This window comes from Octopus bimaculoides, chromosome 5 (genome assembly GCF_046866305.1).
Source record: "Octopus bimaculoides isolate indiv1 chromosome 5, ASM4686630v1, whole genome shotgun sequence".
NCBI classification, from domain to species: Eukaryota; Metazoa; Mollusca; class Cephalopoda; order Octopoda; family Octopodidae; genus Octopus; species Octopus bimaculoides.
Window position 1 is genome coordinate 107,071,252 of NC_142932.1, and position 20,416 is coordinate 107,091,667.

The 20,416-nt window shown below is 34.2% G+C and overlaps 1 protein-coding gene across 3 annotated transcripts in view; it reads left to right on the top strand.

The window, feature by feature from the left end:
- The window catches only part of LOC106879330 (uncharacterized), a 110,526-nt gene that overhangs the window by 27,021 nt on the left and 63,089 nt on the right, over positions 1 to 20,416 (top strand). For 2 of the 3 annotated variants that reach the window (XM_089352887.1, XM_089352889.1), the window contains exons 10-19: positions 2,646 to 2,706; positions 3,263 to 3,333; positions 5,395 to 5,443; positions 7,899 to 7,969; positions 16,448 to 16,514; positions 16,862 to 16,932; positions 17,341 to 17,491; positions 17,835 to 17,905; positions 19,212 to 19,299; positions 19,643 to 19,713. In XM_089352887.1, coding sequence (XP_089209013.1) covers positions 2,646 to 2,706; positions 3,263 to 3,333; positions 5,395 to 5,443; positions 7,899 to 7,969; positions 16,448 to 16,514; positions 16,862 to 16,932; positions 17,341 to 17,491; positions 17,835 to 17,905; positions 19,212 to 19,299; positions 19,643 to 19,713 — 771 coding nt within the window. The remainder of the gene's footprint in view (positions 1 to 2,645; positions 2,707 to 3,262; positions 3,334 to 5,394; positions 5,444 to 7,898; positions 7,970 to 16,447; positions 16,515 to 16,861; positions 16,933 to 17,340; positions 17,492 to 17,834; positions 17,906 to 19,211; positions 19,300 to 19,642; positions 19,714 to 20,416) is intronic. The other variant, XM_089352888.1, reaches the window with a different exon arrangement.

Genomic DNA, 20,416 nt, shown 5'->3' on the forward strand with positions numbered 1-20,416 from the left:
AGGGACAGACAGAGGGATAGACAGACAAACCAACGCCAATGTAAAATATAACCTCCTTCCCTTGACAGAGGTAATGATGATGATGATGATGATGATGATGTTGTTGTTGTTATTACTATTACTATTATTATTATCATTATTATCATTATTATTATTATTATTATTATTATTATTATTATTATTATTATTATTATTATTATTATTATAGATTTTAATGGCTTCTGCAGTGCATGCTGTTGTAGTTACTGATACTGTCCTTATTCCTGGTCTTACCATTGTTGTTTTAACTATTGTCGCTGCTAATGTCATTGTTCTTAATTTGTATAAAGCTAATGTCATCTGTGCAGCTATTGTTTCTGCAAACGTTGTCGTTGTCTTCCTGTTGCTATTGTCATTGTTTTCCTTATTAAATGCAACTTGGGATTATTCATGATTGTCCAGATGCTTCTTCAGGGCATAAATTTGAACTTGTTTAATATTGCTGTTGTAATACTTAATAGATGAAAGCAAAACAGGAATCTTATTGCAAAGAAAATCATTTCAATCATATTTTCCTCAATACAAAAGAGGAGATAAATTAGATATTAAGACATTTTATCTTTTATCTTTTATTTGTTTCAGTCATTAGACTGCAGCCATGCTGGAGCACCACTTTAAACAATTTTTATTTGAATGAATCAACACCAGTTTTTTTTTTAATGCCTGGTACTTATTCTGTTGGTCCCTTTTGCCAAACCACTAAGTTATAGGGATGTAAACACACCAACACTAATTGTCAAGCAGTGGTGGGGGGACAAACACGGGCACAAAGACACACACACACATACACACAAACACACACAAACACACACACATGCACACACACACACAAACACACACACACATACACACACACTCTTGCATGTATATGACAGATTTCTTTCAGATTTCATCAACCAAGGCTTTGGTTGGTCCAAGGCTATAGTAGAAGACACTTGCCCTAAGTGCCATGCAGTCAGACTGAAGCAGGAACCACGTGGTTAGGAAGCAAACTTCTTACCACACAGCCACACCTGCACCAACATTTCTGAAACTTGTATTTGAATATCTCCATTTTAAATGCATTAACAAGTTATTCATACCTAGTTTACATGCTAACATAGGCTTCAGTAGATGATGCAACAGTAATCAAGAAGAAATTTGCAAATAAGTAGATTTCACAGTCCTGATAAAGCAACAGAAAGGACAGAAAGTTACTCAAATAATAAGAGTTGTGTTCAATGAAAACTCTCAGTTTAGACAATATTTCATTATTTAAACATTATATATTGTTGTTAGGCATTCACATGTGTCTCTGAATGTTTTTGTTCAACAATGAGGTGTACTTGGCTCTTGTGAGAAGATACCGTTCCCTAATCTATGCAGAGAAGACACTTAAAATGATTAGTTTTTCATTAGCCAGCAACACTGTCTAGATACTGCAATGAATTCTTATTCATGAATCCACTACATGAACAAAATTAAAGGCATCATATAGGGAGACATATTCAGAAACAGGATGGGTAATACTCATAAATGTATGAATTGTGACTGACAGAAGTTAAAAATGACAACAATTACTGGAGAAACATTAAATGTCATAATGGCAGGAACTGTCAAGTGAGAAACTAAATGCAATATAGTGCTTAGTTCTCTGCTCCTCCACGTTCAAGACCTACCATGGTTGATTATTACTTTCCAAACTTCTGGTGTGTATGTGGCATTATTTCTTATAAACTCATGGCTATGTGCTTATAAGAAAGCAGAAAATATTAGTACAAGAGACAACAACAATAAATTATATATAAGAAATTAAAGAGATGAAACCAGTATGCACAGCTGGATGGGTAATGTCAGTGTGTGTGTGTAAGACATAATGTAAGTAATTTGAGAGAAAAATTGGGTATAAAAGGCATCTGATGTAGAGTGCAAGAGAAAAGATTGTACTGGTATGATCATGTGATGTGTATGGATGGGGATAGCTGCATCAAGAAGTGTTGATCTCTAATTGTGGAGCGATCATGTGGAAGGCGTAGACTTAAGAAGATATGGGATGAGGTGGTGAGAAAAGATCTTCAGATGTTGGGCCTCACAGAGATGACATGGGACTGAGACTTCTAGCAATTTGCTATGCTTGAAAAGACGTACCTAGCTAAGTAGAATCATGACTGTCCAAGCATATAGGCATGTCCTCTACATCCCTCTCTCAGCCAAGAGTTCCTTGTCTTGTGGGCCCATGGGTGCTGGTGCCATGTAAAAGTACCTGTGCCAGTGTCACATAAACGCACCTATGCCAGTATCATGTAAAAGCACCCAGTACACTCTGTAAAGTGGTTGGCATTAGAAAGGGCAACCAGCCATAGAAACCATGCTAAAACAGACAAATAGAATCCAGACAGCCCTCCAGCTGGCCAACACTTGTCAAACCATCCAACTCATGCCAGCAAGGAGAACAAACATTAAATGATGACGACGACGACGAAGTTCTCTTATTTTCTATGCACCACTAGAATGATAAATCTCTCCTGAAAATGGAATAAACAGAGAAATATTGCATGTTTATTTAATGAATGTCAAATACAGCTTTCATCAACCACAATACATTTGAAGTTTTTTTTATTTTACAGCTACAACTAAACCTAAACCAACGTGTTCTCCTGTCCAAATGCGATGTAACGGATCAAATACGTAAGATTTTTCCCCTTTTTTTTTATAACAATACTTAAGAAATATTGAAAATTTCCAAAATTCATTTTTTAAATTCTACTTTTTACTCAAAATACTAAGCTATGTCATGCTATTTTAATTTTAAAAAGAAATATCTAGAATACCACTTTGGTTAATAAGCATTACCTTTTGAGTCAACAGATAAGCTTCTGCCTAGCCACTCAGCCTTACAAGAAACAGCAGCCAAATTTCCTTCAGTTCACACTGTAACATCTTACACAAGGAAGGAAATTCTGAAATAGAATGGTTATGACTAGAATTCCTTTGTTTAATCAAGGCTCATTAGTGATTAAACAACAATGACATTGTCTTTTTGAATGGTTAATTTTCAGTTTGTATTTATTCATATTATATCATATTGCTGACAGTGAAATAAAATATCTAGCTTTACCATGACAGAGTTTCTGGTCAAGAAGAAAATAAATGAAGGTACATATCTATGCTCCAGGATTGTCCAATCAAAACAAATGTATATATTAAAGTCAACACTAAAAACAGCATATTTTTATCATAAAAGGTGCATTCCACTCACTTGGAAATGTGATGGAGAAAGAGACTGCAAAAGAGGTGATGATGAAGAGAACTGTGGTAAGTATATTGGTGACAAGATATTGTACATAGAATTGAGATGGTGTCATTAGATGTTTGGTAAATATTGGTTTCAAATTTTAGCACAAGGCCAGCAATTTCAGGGGAGAAGGTAAGTCGATTACATCAACTCCAGTGCTCAACCCTGAAAGAATGAAAGACAAAGTCAACCCCGGCAGAATTTGAACTCAGAATGTAAAGCTGAATGAAATGCTGCTAAACATTTTACCCAGCATGCTAATGGTTCTGCCATCTTGCTACGTTATGTTTGATAAAAAATCATAACAAACTGACAATAGGTGTAAGTGATGGCAGTTTAGGAAGGAACTTACCAAATATTGTTAAGAGGGACACTAGAAATGACAGAGCGTCAGACAAGACAGAATGTCAACAATCCACAGTTAATAAAGCATTTTTTCCTTCTCCCAAATTTTTAGTCTTCTAAATACATTTACCATTTACCATTCAGATGTAATGCTTATTTATTCACATTGTTTTGCATTAATTATTAATTATGTCATATATTCAAGATTTCGATGACATAATCATTTATTTTAGGAAGGACATTGAAGGGCAGGTATGAGAAGCTGAATCTAATCAGTTTAACCATAAAATAGGTATAATATCTGGGCCAGATATAGTTGACTTAAATGCACTGACTGACTGCATTTCATCCTGGTTGATAAAATATCAATCAAGTACTGCCATTGATATAAACAACTGTTATCACCCGTCAGACATGTGACCTTATGATGAAGAAAGAAATCATTATTTAAATTACAGAATTAGTAATATGCCAAATGAAATACTGTTTTCCATATTCAGTTCTAGCTTTTTAGGTGGCAAACCGGCAGAATCATTAGAATGCCAGGCAAAATGTTTAGTGGTATTTCGTCCGTCTTTACATTCTGAGTTCAAACTTTGCTAAGGTTAACTTTACCTTTGATCCTTCCAGGGGCAATAAAATAAGTACCAGTTGCACACTGGGGTTGATGTAATTAACTTATTCCCTCCCCAAAAATTACTGGCCTTGTGCCAGAAATTTGAAATCAATATTCAGTTTCTTCCCTTTACATTCTAAATTCAGATTAGTTCAGATTATCTTTGCCTTTTATCCTACCAGGGTTGATTAAATAGGTACCAGTCATGTAGTGGAGTTGATTTAACTAATTATGTTCCTATTTCGAATTTATGATCTTTTACTGAAGTTATTGATCATTATTATCGTAATGGGAAAGTAGCAGAGATGTTAAGAATGCAGGGCTAAATGGCTTGTAGTATATAGTTTCTTACATAGAGGTTCTGTGTTCAAATATCACAAGGTTTGATAAAATACAGTAGCTGTCAATAATGAAATTGCTTAAAATGATTATATCCACCTAGTAATGATGTTTGAAATCATTGTAGTAGTAGTAGTAGTAACAACAACAACAACTACATGCTGTTGTATGAATAACATACTCAGCATCAAGTTGATTCATGTACCAGATTCCATATCATTAAGTAACTGAAAGATACTTCTTTCTGAATGGGATCTGGGGCATTTTGCAAGTTTGTTACTTAGAGGTCCAAAGTTTAAATTGGCAATCATTGGTTGTGCAACTTCTATGATAACTATCAAGTCAGTTTATCACATCTGAAATCTTTTGCCTTTGACACTTTGCCAGAGGCCATACCCATTTCCCTTTCTGTGTACTCATTGCTTCTAGCTAGAGTTTAGTACTGATTATCTACATACTTGCTTCCTAAATATAAAGCAAAGCCACTTCCCAGATGAGCTGAAATTTTGTGTTTCTGCTGCAAATTAAAAGCTTGGTAATACAGTTCTATATTTAAGAGATGAGAATTATGTACATTATTTACATTATTTACATTTGATGGATATTTGTAGTCATCTTGTTTGTTGTTAATACAACGTTCCGGTTATATACCCTCCAGCCTTCATCAGGTGTCTTGGGGAAATTTCGAACCTGGGTTCTCATTCCTAAGGTATTTTTTCATCTTTAAAAAAAGTATGAAAGACAGAACATTAAAATTATTTTCATATATTTTCTTTTCCAGATACTAACAGTTGTAATAGTGACAAAATGCTTTGTTCAGCATCACAAGCGTAAGATTGCTTCTGATTTCTATATTTTTATTCTTTAAGATCCATAACCTACTGGGTTTTTTTTTAATATCATTTATAAAGCAGAAGAAAATGAGAGTGAATTAGGCAAATATTCATGATTGTTTTGTAAATATTGAGTAAAATATTTTACATTCCACTTTACCTACAACTATACAACTTTCGTTTTTATAGTACTATTTTGATATAACACATAGGTGAAGTGGCATATAGTCTGTTATAATGTAGGAATGAATAATGATGTTATGCTCAGATAATGATTTTATTAATGAAGAAAAATACTGCAATTCCAAAACAAGATATGAAATGGTGAATTGTAATTCCAATTGTCCACAATGTAAAATGAATAAGACTACACAAAAAACAAGTACCCCGATGTGAAAAGAAATAAATTCATAAACTGAGTCAATGTATAAAAATGTCACCTGATAGAGTCAATGGAGTGTTACTTGATTGGATGAATAGGCATAAGCTAAATGACAAACGATGAGGGAATAGGAAGATGTGATAGAATCATGTCACATGATTAGAGGAATAAAAATAGACAATAAGTGAGCAATGTTTTGTGTTGAGGTAATTCAGATTGTCTCATCACCCCTTTTTTAAATGATGAATAGTTGATATATAAATGAATACTTTTTGTTTTGAGGGTTTACCTGTATGTGCTCCACAGATTTTCTGTTTTGAATAGACCTTCTTAAATTCAATGAAGTTATTTCTAATTGGGTTTGAATGTCCCAAGTTTTCATATTTCCGTGCTCCTGATTCATAAATAGTGGTAGTGACTGCTGTTTCTTCCATCTTAACTGGTTAACATGCTGCATTGAGGTGAAAAGTTCAACTAATACCTCATATACAATGTTACTTCTCTGCTTTGTCACCTGACCATCTTGCCAGCTGGGATGACCAGGTCGAGTACCAAGTACATATACTAGATCTTCCCACCTGTACTTTAGTATATTAGTTATATTTGGTGAATGCTTTGCATTTCTAAGTTTCATCATATCAAAGTGAATTTTTCTCTGAAACATTATTTCTGCAGGTGACTTGCTCCCAGGTACAACAGAATTTATTAATATTCTGTAGTTCATTAAAAAACTGTTGCAAATCCTCTTCTAACTTACCGCTCCCATCAATTTTGAGTAATGAAAACTTAAGGGTATTCATGAACCTTCCAGCTAATCCATTGGATTGAGGATGATATGAAGGAATCCTTACATGATTGATACCATTTTTCTTACGAAATGTGAATTCTGGAGAAGTGAATTGTGGGCTGTTATCTGATACTAAGACAGCTGGTAACCCAAATCTTGGAAAACTTGATGTAGGTTTTGTATTGTGGAGGAAGTTCCAAATCTGAAACTTGGTTCCAAAACAACATACTTAAAGTTCACCAACCAAATTCACCACCTTCATTCCTTTCAGCAATAAGATTTGGTTGTATCCTGCATTTCTTACTTTTGCAAATTAATAAACTATTTGTCATTATCTCTTCTATGCAAGGTAATACACTTCCATGCAAGGTAATACACTTCCATGCAAGGTAATATAACCCCACAAGCCCCTTCAACATCCTGCATACAGATGTCAATCACATCCATCATAGACACACGTGCTTATATTATTTTAAGAAACAGAAACTGCAAATGCATCAGTAGAGACATGATGGCTCAGTCTCCTTCAACTATACCAGAACATAATCCTTATACATATCACAAAAAGGGAAAAATGTCATCTCATGTAACACCTTTCTGTATTCATGTATGACACATCACTAAATATCTCAGTCATTGCAAATTATTAATCTATAATGTTAACAAAACTGTGTCTCAAAGACTGGGATACTCATCTGAAGCAACAAAATACCTCCACTGTGAAAGGGTTTTGACTCATAACAAAGCTCAGATGTAACTTACAGCAGAATATTGTTCACTGATTTGGGACATTGTTGCTGCTACACTCTCAACATCTTAGGCTGCATCCAATGAAAAAGATCATCTGCTAATTAGTAAAAATTAACCACCACCACCACCACCATCATGCTGTAATCACAAGTTATAAATATTATGTTTCCGCTCTTCCTTTATTTACTTCTGCCCCTAATACAGCTACTACTCCTCAGAAAACGAGATGAGTACCATTTTCAACAAATCCTTATATATGCACCTGCTTCTTTTTCATTCATTGTATCTACTGTATTTAACATCTCTCAAGCTATTCACTAAAATGCAGTTATTCACAATTTCCTATCTGCACACAGTTTTAATACTGGCACCAAAAGTTCAACTTGTACAAATACATTATTAACATCACCATTCTTGGAGGACCTGAAAATTCACAAATGTTTTAAATTTACAAGTCCTTTCACTAAATACAAAAGAAAATGTGCATTGTTAAAGTTAATTTCTAATATATACATGTAAAAATATTATAATAGATGCATCCCAATTTCTTGGAAATGTGATGGAGAAAATGACTGCCCTGATGGAGAAGATGAAAAGGGTTGTGGTAAGTGCATTCATATAAAATTTAAAGTGACATTTATTGTAGAAAAATATGATCAGAGAAAATTTATCATAGTTACAGGCATCATGAAAGAAATTGATTTCAGTTATTTAACAAGTGGATGCATAAACAAAAGCATTTAGTATTATGGCAGAGAAAAGCAGAAACATTTGGGAGCTAAACAAATGGCTTTAGAAATGTACTTTTATGTTCTAGGGGTCACTATTGAAGTTTATAAAAAATATGTTTTTCATATATTTAAGGTACATTTTTATTCTCTCACTAAATAAATAAACCTGAATAAAATAAAATTATGTGCTAAGGAAATGCTAATTACCATATTTGTCTAAATTTGAGTTCCTGGGATGGTATACATACGATTGTAGATCTTGGGTCAGCAACTCACATATTTTGGTTTTATTTCAGTGATGTGATTTTTTACTCACTTTTGGTGATTTAGTTTCAAAATAATCAGTTTGTCTATGAGCTTCCAAAGAATCATCATTTAAAATTATTACTTGTTACAGCATTAACAGGTTATATTGAGGTATTTTCATTAAATATAACTTTCCTTTGTTGATCTTATTTCTTCTTTTCTCATTTTCTTATAATTTGACACTATTAGTCAAATTGTTGCTGATCAAAATAAAAATGAAAGCTTATCCATTCCATTGGAGTTACAAGAACCAAATACCTCCTTTATTTGTATCATTTATGCCAAAGGTTTAAAGTGTAGAACCATGTCATTTTAGTTTCAGTTCCACTTAGTGGGACTAAGGATGCACATCTCTTGTACAAGAGGTGTTCATTAAAGATTTCCTCTGACCCACTTCTGTGTATTGCAGGAAATGGAACTTGTACAGAAATAATTATACATGTCTCTACATGTCACATTTTAATTTGCAGCTTTACACTAGTATTCGTTTGTCTTTTATGGCTGCTAAAGTGGACTAAGGTGTTATAATGGTGGCAGTTGAATACAGATCAGTGATCAGATTCTTATAATTGAAAGGTTGTACACCAAAAGAGATTTTCGATGAGATGAAAGAAGTATATGGTGATGATGCACCATCATACGATGTAGTCAAGCATTGACATCACCAGTTCAAATGTGGTTGGACATCAGTGCTCCTATTCCTAGATGACCACATTCTGCCAATGATGACAACACCATCCATAAAGTGAAAGCTGCCATTTTAGAGGATCGCTGTATAACTATTCAGCAACCAGCTCAAGAAGTGAAGATATGTGTAGGATCCATGGAAAAATCATTCCAGACCATTTGTACATGTAGAAGTTGTCTGCTTGATGGATTCCCTGAATGCTCACACCTTTTCAGAAGCAGGAACAAGTCAATTGTTCCCAGGCTCTTTTGGCAATGTGCCAAGAAAATGAGGAGGACTTTTTCAGCAGACTTACCTCAGAGGATGAAACATGGGTCCATCACTATTATCCTGGGACTAAAATCCAGTCAAAGCAATGGAAACATGATAACTCACCACCTCCAAAGAACACTTGCATCCAACCCTCAGCAGGCAAGTTAATGCTCACAGTCTTTTGGGACCAGTGCAGAATAGTGATGATGGATTTCCTGGCAAATGGCACCACAATTAACAGGGCATATTATGCTTTCCTGCTGCAGAAATTGCAGGATGCCATCGAAGCAAAGAGGAGTGGCATGCTGACCAAAGGAGTCCCCTCCTCCAAAACTACACCCCAGGTCACAATGCTCATGTTGTCCAAATGAAAGCACTCTCCTGTATCTATGAAATACTTCCTCTTTACCCCCTACTCTCCTGACCTTGCACCATCAGACTTCCACCCCTTTCCAACCATGAAGTTCTTTTTGAAGGGGTAGCACTTTTCAGATGATGATGAACTTATTTCTGAGGTGAAGTCTTGGCTCCAGATGCAACATACCAACTTCTACAGGCGAGGTCTTTACAGCTGCACAAAGTGATGGGAGAAATATGTCACCATTGGTGGTTGCCATGTAGAGAAGGACTAAGAATTATGCCTAGTTTCGTCTATGTCAGTCCTTGGGAAGTGGGTCAAGGGAAATCTTTAATGAACACCCCCCCCCCGCCTCGTAGTTCCAGGTTAATAATATCCTGTGAGTGAATTTGGTAGATGGAAACTGTGTAGGACCCCTCACATGTGTGTGTGTGTGCCTTTGTGTTTGTCTATCCCTAGCTGGCAACCAATGTTGACTTGTTTAATTCTCTGTAACTTAGCAGTTTAGCAAAAGAGACCTATGGATTAACTACCAGACTTAGAATAAGTACAGGGGTCAAGTTGTTAGGCTAAACCCTTCAAGGTGATACTCTAGCATGGTTGGACTCTGAAGACTGAAACAAACAAAAAAATATAACTTCAAAATCTATTTCTAAATGAAATATACCAGAGCCTCAAAATACTTATCTGATTATTATCAAATAATAATTGTTTCTAACATAAGTACATTATCAGAATTTTCTTTTTAAAGAGAGATGGGGGTGATACACAGTTGATTGCATTGACCCCAGTGCTTTATTTCATTAGCCCAGAAAAGTTGAAATCGACCTTGGGATGATTTTATCATAACTAAACTGCAAACCATTTTGTCTAGTCTGCTAATGATTCCATCAAGAATAATAATACTAATTTTGCCCCTCTACTTGCAAGACTGACCCATCCATTCAATACAACATGTTACAAAAGGGATTACAAGGAATTTAGTGATGTACACAAATCAAAATGAGGGGTGAGGTAAAATGTCCTATTAATACATATTAAAAACATTATGACTATCAGATAAATTAAAAGCACAAAATATATAAATGCATGTCATCATCCATATCACCATCATTGTTTTAATGTCCTCTTTCTTCTTATAGTCTGGGTCATGAGAAATTTTTTGTGACAAATTTCTACAACCAGATGCTCTTTATAGTTGCCACCCCTCAACTGTTTCCAAGCAAGGTCTTAATTTTTCTTGGCGAGACATGTTTTCATGGCAGATTGTAAATGAAGGACACTGCTTATATGATGATGACACTCATTTATCAATATATCTACAACATGATGCCAAGACAAGAAGCTACAAACACTACCCTCCACACACACACATACACACACACACACACACACACACACATATGCATGTACACACGTACACACACACATTCACTCACACATACACATTCACTTGTACACACACACATATATATTTACACATATCTGGTCTTGATAAATGTGCCAAGGCCACTTTCTAGAAAAGGAAATTGAAGACCTCACATTCAGTGGTGTTGAATGCTGACACAGTCATAAAAGAACTTGAGCAGGAACAAACTTACAAATACCTCAGAATAAATGAGGGCTCTGGCATTCAGCATGCAAGTATGAAAGAGAAGACTAGGAAGGAATGTTACAGGAGAGTTCGAGCAGTCCTAAAATCTGAGTTAAATGCACGATCCAATTTGAAATCTCTTACAAAACTACCACAATTGGACCGACCGACAAAATATCTTGAAATATCTAACGACCGGATGCTAAAGGTCGTTGAAAACCCTGAAAGATGTAAGGAGCTTCATTCTGTTATGAAGGAGAGCAAAAAATTTTCAAGTGAGTTTATGCATAACACTCAGGTTGAACAGCACGAGGGAAATGCCACAACTGTAGTTGCAAAGATGAAATCAATAGCAAAGCAAAATGCGTTTGAACAATTGGCTGTTAAGTAGGAACAAAAACTGCTGCATGGCAAATATGTGGCTCATAACAAACAAACTGATGTTAACCAGAAGCACACTCATCTGTGGCTACGGAACTCAGGGCTAAAAGCAGAGAGTTAAGGCTTTATCTTGGCTGCTCAAGATCAGAGCCTATTGACCCAGAACTTGAAGCAGTGGACCAGCTAATCTCTGGGTGTAAGGTTTTAGCACCTGTAGAGTACAAATCAAGACATGACATAGTGGGCCAATATCTACATTGGATAATGTGTCAGGATTATAAAATCAAAGCAGCTGACAAATGGTACAAGCATCACCCTGAGGCTGTAACTGAGGGAGAAAATCTAATGATTCTTTGGGATTTTCCAGTACATACAGACTGAACCATCAAAGCAAATAAACCAGATATTGTTGTGAAAGACCAAAACAATAAAGTCTGTTTATTGATAGACATGAGCATACCCTGTGACCATAATATCTCAACAAAAGAATTTGCTAAGCTTAGAAAATATAAAGATTTGCTGATTGAAATCGAAAAGATGTGGCATCTCAAGACAGTTACAATACCAATGATTGTAGGAGCACTTGTAATGATCAAAAAAGGAACTGAAAATTATTTAGGAATGATCCCTGGCTTACCATTTATGCAGGAATTGCAAAAGTTTGTCTCAACTGGTACATCACATGTATTGAGAAGAGCATTGTTGCTGTGAATTTTCTTTCCCTTTTTCCCCTTTATTTTTTGTTTACTTTTTATTTCTTTTTTTTCCTTTTTCTCTCTGTCTTTCTTCCCCTTTTTCTCTGTCACATGACTTTGTAAATAAACAATCTGGTGTGTTAATTTTAATGGCCTATCAATGTATACAGTATGTTTCTCTGCCCTAGGTGTCAGGAAGACACTCAGCAAGAAAGGGAAACAGAATTGAAAGAAGATGATGATAATAATAATAATAATTATAATAATAATAATAATAAGATATTATTATCAAAGATCAGACAAAGAAGACGTGTTAATTAATTGACATGAGTATTCTCTGTGATCATAATATAGCGGCGAAAAAATTTGACAAGATCAGTAAATATAAAGACTTGCTAATAGAAATTGAAAAAATGTAGCACCTCAAGGTGACTACCGTACCAGTGATTGTAGGATCTCTAGGAATGATAAAAAAAAAGGTACTGAAACCTATTTGAAAAAGATACCAGGCTTACCATCCCTACAGGAAGTGCAAAAAATTGTGTTAACTGGAACGACTCATGTACTGAGAAGAGCATTATTGCTGTGAAAAAAACATCCATTCATAAATTTTTTTTTTTTCTTTTAATACATATTTTACCTGTGAATTTGCGTGTGTAAACTGGGAATGCATACAACGAGTTTCTCTGCCCTAGGTGTACGGAAAACACTATGGGAATCGGTATTCGGGAAGGATAGAAAAATATAAGCCCTAAAATTCACTCCATAATTGCCCACAGGCATATGGTGTTGTGGTTAAGAGCATGGGCTACTAACCCCAAGATTGCAAGTTCGATTCCAGGCAGTGACCTGAATAATAATATTAATGATAATAATAACAACGACAACAACATCGAAAAATGCCTTAGGAATGAGAACCCAGGTTTGAAATTTCTCCAAGACACCTCATGAAGGCTGGAGGGTATATCAGCCAAAACGTTGTGTTAACAACAAACAGCATGAGGACAAATATCCGTCAAATGTAAATAATGTAAAACTTTGGTATTTATGTTGGCAGTTAAATCATTTCTACAGTACTTCCACAAATTCTGCAGTGTCAAGCAGTTCATAATTGTTGGGAAGTTCCAAAGGACAACCAATTCTGAATACTAAATATTACTGCCTCAAGAACTATAGAAGGTGATTGAGAATAAAGTCATACTCTTTACATGTTCATACATTTCACACAGGGTTAAATAAAATATTACTGATTAAATCCACTTTAGTGAAATCTCCATAACTAATATATTAAAAAAATTTTTACCTTATCTGTTTTTCTTCCATAGTCATTGAATTCATAGTCATGTTGATATTTAGTTGTCTTTTTATTAATGTTCTGAGTTCAAATTTCACTGGTATCATTTCTATCTTTCTTTCCTCTGGGATCAGGAATAGCTTGATGTATATAGGTGGACTGTCAATGGCACTGGAGAGCAAAAAGATTAAAACTGTTACTGAGAAAAAGTTAGCTGACATTATTGGAAAATTGGGAAAGAGTTACCTGCATCATAACAATTCATGCCAGTTATCAAAATAAAACTGCTTCATACAGATTGACCTTGAACACTGAAGAGTTCAAAACAAATGAAGCTGAAAAGAAGGCTGCAGAGTTGAAAGACAAGGTGATGCATGGACAGTTCCAAATAGATATGGATAAAGACTCTAATTTTGGAAAGATAGACAAACACATGACAAGGGACTGAATGAGTAAGGGAGATTTGAAAGAAGTTGGTGGAAGCTCTTGTTTGTGCTGCTCAAGAGCAAGCATTAAGAACTAACTATGTAAAATTCCACATCAACAAAATGATCAAATTGCCATTGTACAGAATGTGTGGGAAGTTTGGAGAAATCACAAGTCAAAATGTGTGTGAATGTAGCGCTTTATATACATGAGGGGAAGCCAAAAATTATCCACACTTTCACAATAACTTGTCTTTATTGTTGTCACACTGCCTTCTGCACATCCAGGCTTATAGTTGGTACTATTGTGATCACATGATTGAAGTTTGAGCCTGATTGCGCTATCTTTCTGGCTTTACAGTGTAAGCATAGCCATTCTACAAGCAATGTGCACCAAAGAAGAGCAAAGAGTAGTGATTTAATTTTTCTGGTTGGAAGGTGTGTCTGTTTCTGAAATTCATCAGAGGCTTTTAGCACAATATAGGGACAGTGTACTATCATGTAGAAGTGCGTGAGTGGAGTGAGTGGAGTTTAAAGTGGCTGGATAAGCCTGACACATGAAGAGGGAGCAGGATGCCTGTCAACCTCCACCACTGACAAGAATATTCAGCAAGTTCGAGAGATGGTAATGGTGAATCAGATCACCATTACCATCTCTTGGATCACTGCTCTTTGTTCTTCTTTGGTGCACATTATTAGTGGAGCAGCCATGCTCACACTATAAAGCCAGAAAGAAAAATGGCATGATCAGAGTCAAACTTCAGTCACATGATTACAATAGTACCAACTATAAGCACATATGAGCAGAAGGCATTGTGACAATAATAAAGATATGTTATGGCAAAAGTGCAGATAACTTTTGACTTCTCCACGTATATATATATATATATATATATATATATATATATATATATATATATATATATATTAGGGATAAAAATCCAAATTTACAGGTAAAAACTCAATTAAATTCAATTTATCAAAAATTAAAATTAAATTAAGTTTCACAGTATATAATATATAAATATATAATTTAGAGAAAAGAACCAAAGTTCATGAACTCATCCATGAAAATCCACAGTCACATACAGAAAAATTTAATAAGTAAATACACTAAAAAGAACTATAATAAAATACAAAGTAATGATTATCACTTTGTATTTTATTATAGATCTTTTTAGTGTATTTATTTATTAAATTTTTCTATATGTGACTGTGGAATTTCATGGATGAGTTCATGAACTTTGGTTCTTTTCTCTAAATTCTATATTCATATATATATATATATATATATATATATATATATATATATATATATATATATATATGCATGCAAGTGTGTGTAATTGGTGTACCATAACATATATCTAAACAGTACTCTAATAATCCTTTCTACTAAAGGCACATGGTCTGAAATTTGTTGGAAGGGGACAAGTTGATTACATCAACTCCAGTATTTACATTATTTACATTTGACGGATATTCGTCCTCATCTTGTTTGTTGTTAATAATAATAGTAACATCGATAGGAATGAGAACCCAGGTTCGAAATTTCCCCAAAACACCTGACAAAGGCTGGAGGGTATATCAGCCGAAACGTTGCGTTAACAACAAACAAGATGAGGACGAATATCCATCAAATGTAAATAATGTAAATAATTCCTCATCTCTTAAATATAGAACTGTATCAACTCCAGTGTTTCACTGATACTTAATTTATTGACCCTGAAAGGATGAAAGGCGAAGTCAACTCTAATAATATGCAGTCCTTGTCAGAAGTGAGAAATTAACTTAAACGAGAGAAATCTGACATGTGCATGAAACAGTAACTACAGAATGACACACTTTATCATTAGAGACACAAAACATAAATGCCACTTCATAGAAAGCCCATTTAAACTAAAATTACAAAAGTAATCCTTCTAATTTTTCATTTTTATATCTTCTGCAAGAAGCTTTGCAGCCATATGGTTTCCGCTTCAGTCCCACTACAGGGCACCTTCGGCAAGTGCCTTCCACTATAGCCCCAGCCCATCCAATGCCTTGTGAGTGGATTTAGTTGATGGTTGGAAGCTCATTGTGTATAATATACATGTGTGTTTATGTGTCTTTGTGTTTGTCCCTCCACCAATATTTGACAACCAGTGTTGGTTTGTTAATGTCCCTGTAATTTAGCAGTACAACAAAATCAACTGATAGAATTAGTATGAGGTTTTAAAAATAAGGATTGGAGCCAATTTATTTGATTGAACCCTTCAAACACTACCCCAGCATGACTGGGGCACTGCTGGAAGGATTTAGTCAAATGACTGAAATAAGTAAAAGATAAGAGGTAAGAAATTTGTTTGACTTTTTCAGCTCCAGTTACAACAACTGTTTCCTTGAATTGTCTACTTAACGAAATGTATTGTTCAGCATCAAAGGCGTAAGATAACTTGTTTTTTTTTACTCTCACGCTATTAACCATCTTAACTTTTATAACCAATGAATATGTTTCAATCATATGTGTTACGAATTAGTGATAGGAAAAGAAAATCTTGTTATAATTTTATACCAGGTGAACCCATCTTTCTGTTACCTATATTAGCTGTTACTGTGAAAGCATCGCTGGTTTTTCGTGCAATGAATTTTTCTGTTGATCACATACTAGAATGAATATCTTCTTTCATCAATTAGACAAAAAATATTTCCTTCTCAAAAGCAATAAATCAAAATACATACATATGTATTGCTTAAGTTGATTTCTATATAAACAAAATTTCATTTTAACAGCTGCATTTCACTGAGTTGGAAATGTGATGGAGAAAATGACTGCTCTGATGGAGAAGATGAGAAAGATTGTGGTATGTATAATAACTGAAATGATTTTAATTCAATGCAAGTGGCTATATTTGAATTTGTAAATATGATTATAACAAGCTTGCCACAATCCTGTAAGAGTGTAAAATAAATTATTCTGTATTATTTGTGAAAGTAACCTATAGTTGATAGTAAAGTTTCATCTCAGTTTTGGTCAAGCTTTAAGCATGTGTAAATATCACTAATGAATTATAGCTGAGATGTATCACATTCTCATTAAATTCCCAGTGATTGACTGATCGAGTTTTCAGGCATTGCTGAAGCATAAACTTTGCATTTTATATCTCTTACCCATCTCTACTTAAGCTTTCTGGGGCACTGCTTGAAGGATTTAGTCAAATGACTGAAGCAAGTAAATGATAAACGGTAAAAGATTTGTTTGACTGTTTCAGATATAGTTACAACTACAAAAGCTACAGTTACAACAACACAAGCTCCAGTTACAACTACACAAGCTCCAGTTACAACTACACAAGCTCCAGTTACAACAACTCTTTCCTTGAAATGTAAAGTTGGTGCAATGTACTGTACAGCCACAAAGACGTAAGATAACTCATTTTTTTCTTTCTCACCCTATTAATCATCTTAATATTTATAAGCAATGAATATGTCTCAATAGTATGTTATAAAGAAGGGGGAGGAAAATCAAATCTTGTTATAATTTTATGAAAGTTGAACATATCTTTCTGTTACCGATATTAACTGTTAATGTGAAAGTGTGTCTGGTTTTTCATGCAATGAATCTCTCTGTTGATCACATACTAGAATGAATATTTTCTTTCATCAACAAGACAAAAAATATTTCCTTCTCAAAAGCAATAAATCAAAATACATACATATGTATTGCTTAAGTTGATTTCTAAATAAACAAATTTCCTTATAACAGCTGCATTCCACTTATTTGGAAATGTGATGGGGAAAATGACTGCCCTGATGGTGAAGATGAGAAAGATTGTGGTATGTATAATAATTGAAATGATTTTAATTCAATGCAAATGGCTATATTTGAATTTGTAAATATGATTATAACAAGCTTGCCACAATCCTGTAAGTGTGTAAAATAAATTATTCTGTATTACTTGTGAAAGTAACCTACAGTTGATAGTAAAGTTTCATCCCAGTTCTGGTCAAGCTTTAAGGATATGTAAATATTACTAATGAATTATAGCTGAGATGTATCACATTCTCAATCAATTGCCAATGATTGACAGCTTGTGTATTGAGACATTTCTAAAGCATAACTATTTCCTCTTATTCTTTTCTCCTTAAACACTTATTTCAATATATTTTCTATATGTGATGTTTGCATATACATAAAGCCTTCTCTTCCTATCCTTCATTTCTCCAATCTGGATTTCAGTAACAAAGATTTCCACTTAGACTGAAGATCTCTTTTTCATAAGTAATGTGCTTTAAATTGTTTTCCCATTTGATCTCAATAGTTTGGTGTAGAGTGCTTAATAGTCTCAATGTGTGGCTTGGTGTGTGCATGTGAATCCATATCTATCTATCTATCTATATATATATATATATAGGTGTAGGAGCGGCTCTGTGGTAAGTAGCTTGCTTACGAACCACATGGTTCTGGGTTCAGCCCCGCTGCGTGACACCTTGGGCAAGTGTCTTCTACTATAGCTTCAGGCCGACTAAAGCCCTGTGAGTGGATTTGGTAGACGAAAACTGAAAGAAGCCCATCATATATATGGGTGTGTTTTCTGGTGTGTTTATGTCACCATAACTTAGCGGTTCGGCAAAAGAGACCGATAGAATAAGTACTAGGCTTACAAAGAATAAATCCTGGGATTGATTTGCTCAACTGAAACAAGTAAAAGAGTAAAAGAGTAAAGAGATATGTGTGTATGTATATATATATATATATATATATATATATATATATATATATATATATATTTATATCGATTTAAATAAGAGCTAAAATCTGATCCATTGTAAAGACTTAATTATGACCTATGATCATTTTGATGCAATATCCAGATCGATTCATGTATATTATAAAATATGGAATATTGTATCTCTTCAGGGACGGATTAATTCAAAGCAGACAATAAAAATAGACAACATTCATAAACAATATTCATAGTTGTCTCATAATTACATGTAAATAAACAAGTTGAAAAGACATGATACATAATGAAACTGTATAGCATATCGGTATTGAAAAACATAGGAAAACATCATAAATTAGCATCAATTCTCATTTATTGTGTCTTCTAACAGTAAAACAATTGTTTGGCTATTTCAGATATAGTTACAACTACAAAAGCCCCAGTTACAACAACTCTTTCCCTGGACTGTCCCCTTGATGAAATGTACTGTACAGCCACAAAGACGTAAGATAACTCATTTTTTTCTTTCTTACCCTATTAATCATCTTAATATTTATAAGCAATAAATATGTCTCAATAGTATGTTATAAAGAAGGGGGAGGAAAATCAAATCTTGTTATAATTTTATGAAAGTTGAACATATCTTTCTGTTACCAATATTAACTGTTAATGTGAAAGTGTGTCTGGTTTTTCATGCAATGAATCTCTCTGTTGATCACATACTAGAATGAATATTTTCTTTCATCAACAAGACAAAAAATATTTCCTTCTCAAAAGCAATAAATCAAAATACATACATATGTATTGCTTAAGTTGATTTCTAAATAAACAAATTTCCTTATAACAGCTGCATTCCACTTATTTGGAAATGTGATGGGGAAAATGACTGCCCTGATGGTGAAGATGAGAAAGATTGTGGTATGTATAATAATTGAAATGATTTTAATTCAATGCAAATGGCTATATTTGAATTTGTAAATATGATTATAACAAGCTTGCCACAATCCTGTAAGTGTGTAAAATAAATTATTCTGTATTACTTGTGAAAGTAACCTACAGTTGATAGTAAAGTTTCATCCCAGTTCTGGTCAAGCTTTAAGGATATGTAAATATTACTAATGAATTATAGCTGAGATGTATCACATTCTCAATCAATTGCCAATGATTGACAGCTTGTGTATTGAGACATTTCTAAAGCATAACTATTTCCTCTTATTCTTTTCTCCTTAAACACTTATTTCAATATATTTTCTATATGTGATGTTTGCATATACATAAAGCCTTCTCTTCCTATCCTTCATTTCTCCAATCTGGATTTCAGTAACAAAGATTTCCACTTAGACTGAAGATCTCTTTTTCATAAGTAATGTGCTTTAAATTGTTTTCCCATTTGATCTCAATAGTTTGGTGTAGAGTGCTTAATAGTCTCAATGTGTGGCTTGGTGTGTGCATGTGAATCCATATCTATCTATCTATCTATATATATATATATATAGGTGTAGGAGCGGCTCTGTGGTAAGTAGCTTGCTTACGAACCACATGGTTCTGGGTTCAGCCCCGCTGCGTGACACCTTGGGCAAGTGTCTTCTACTATAGCTTCAGGCCGACTAAAGCCCTGTGA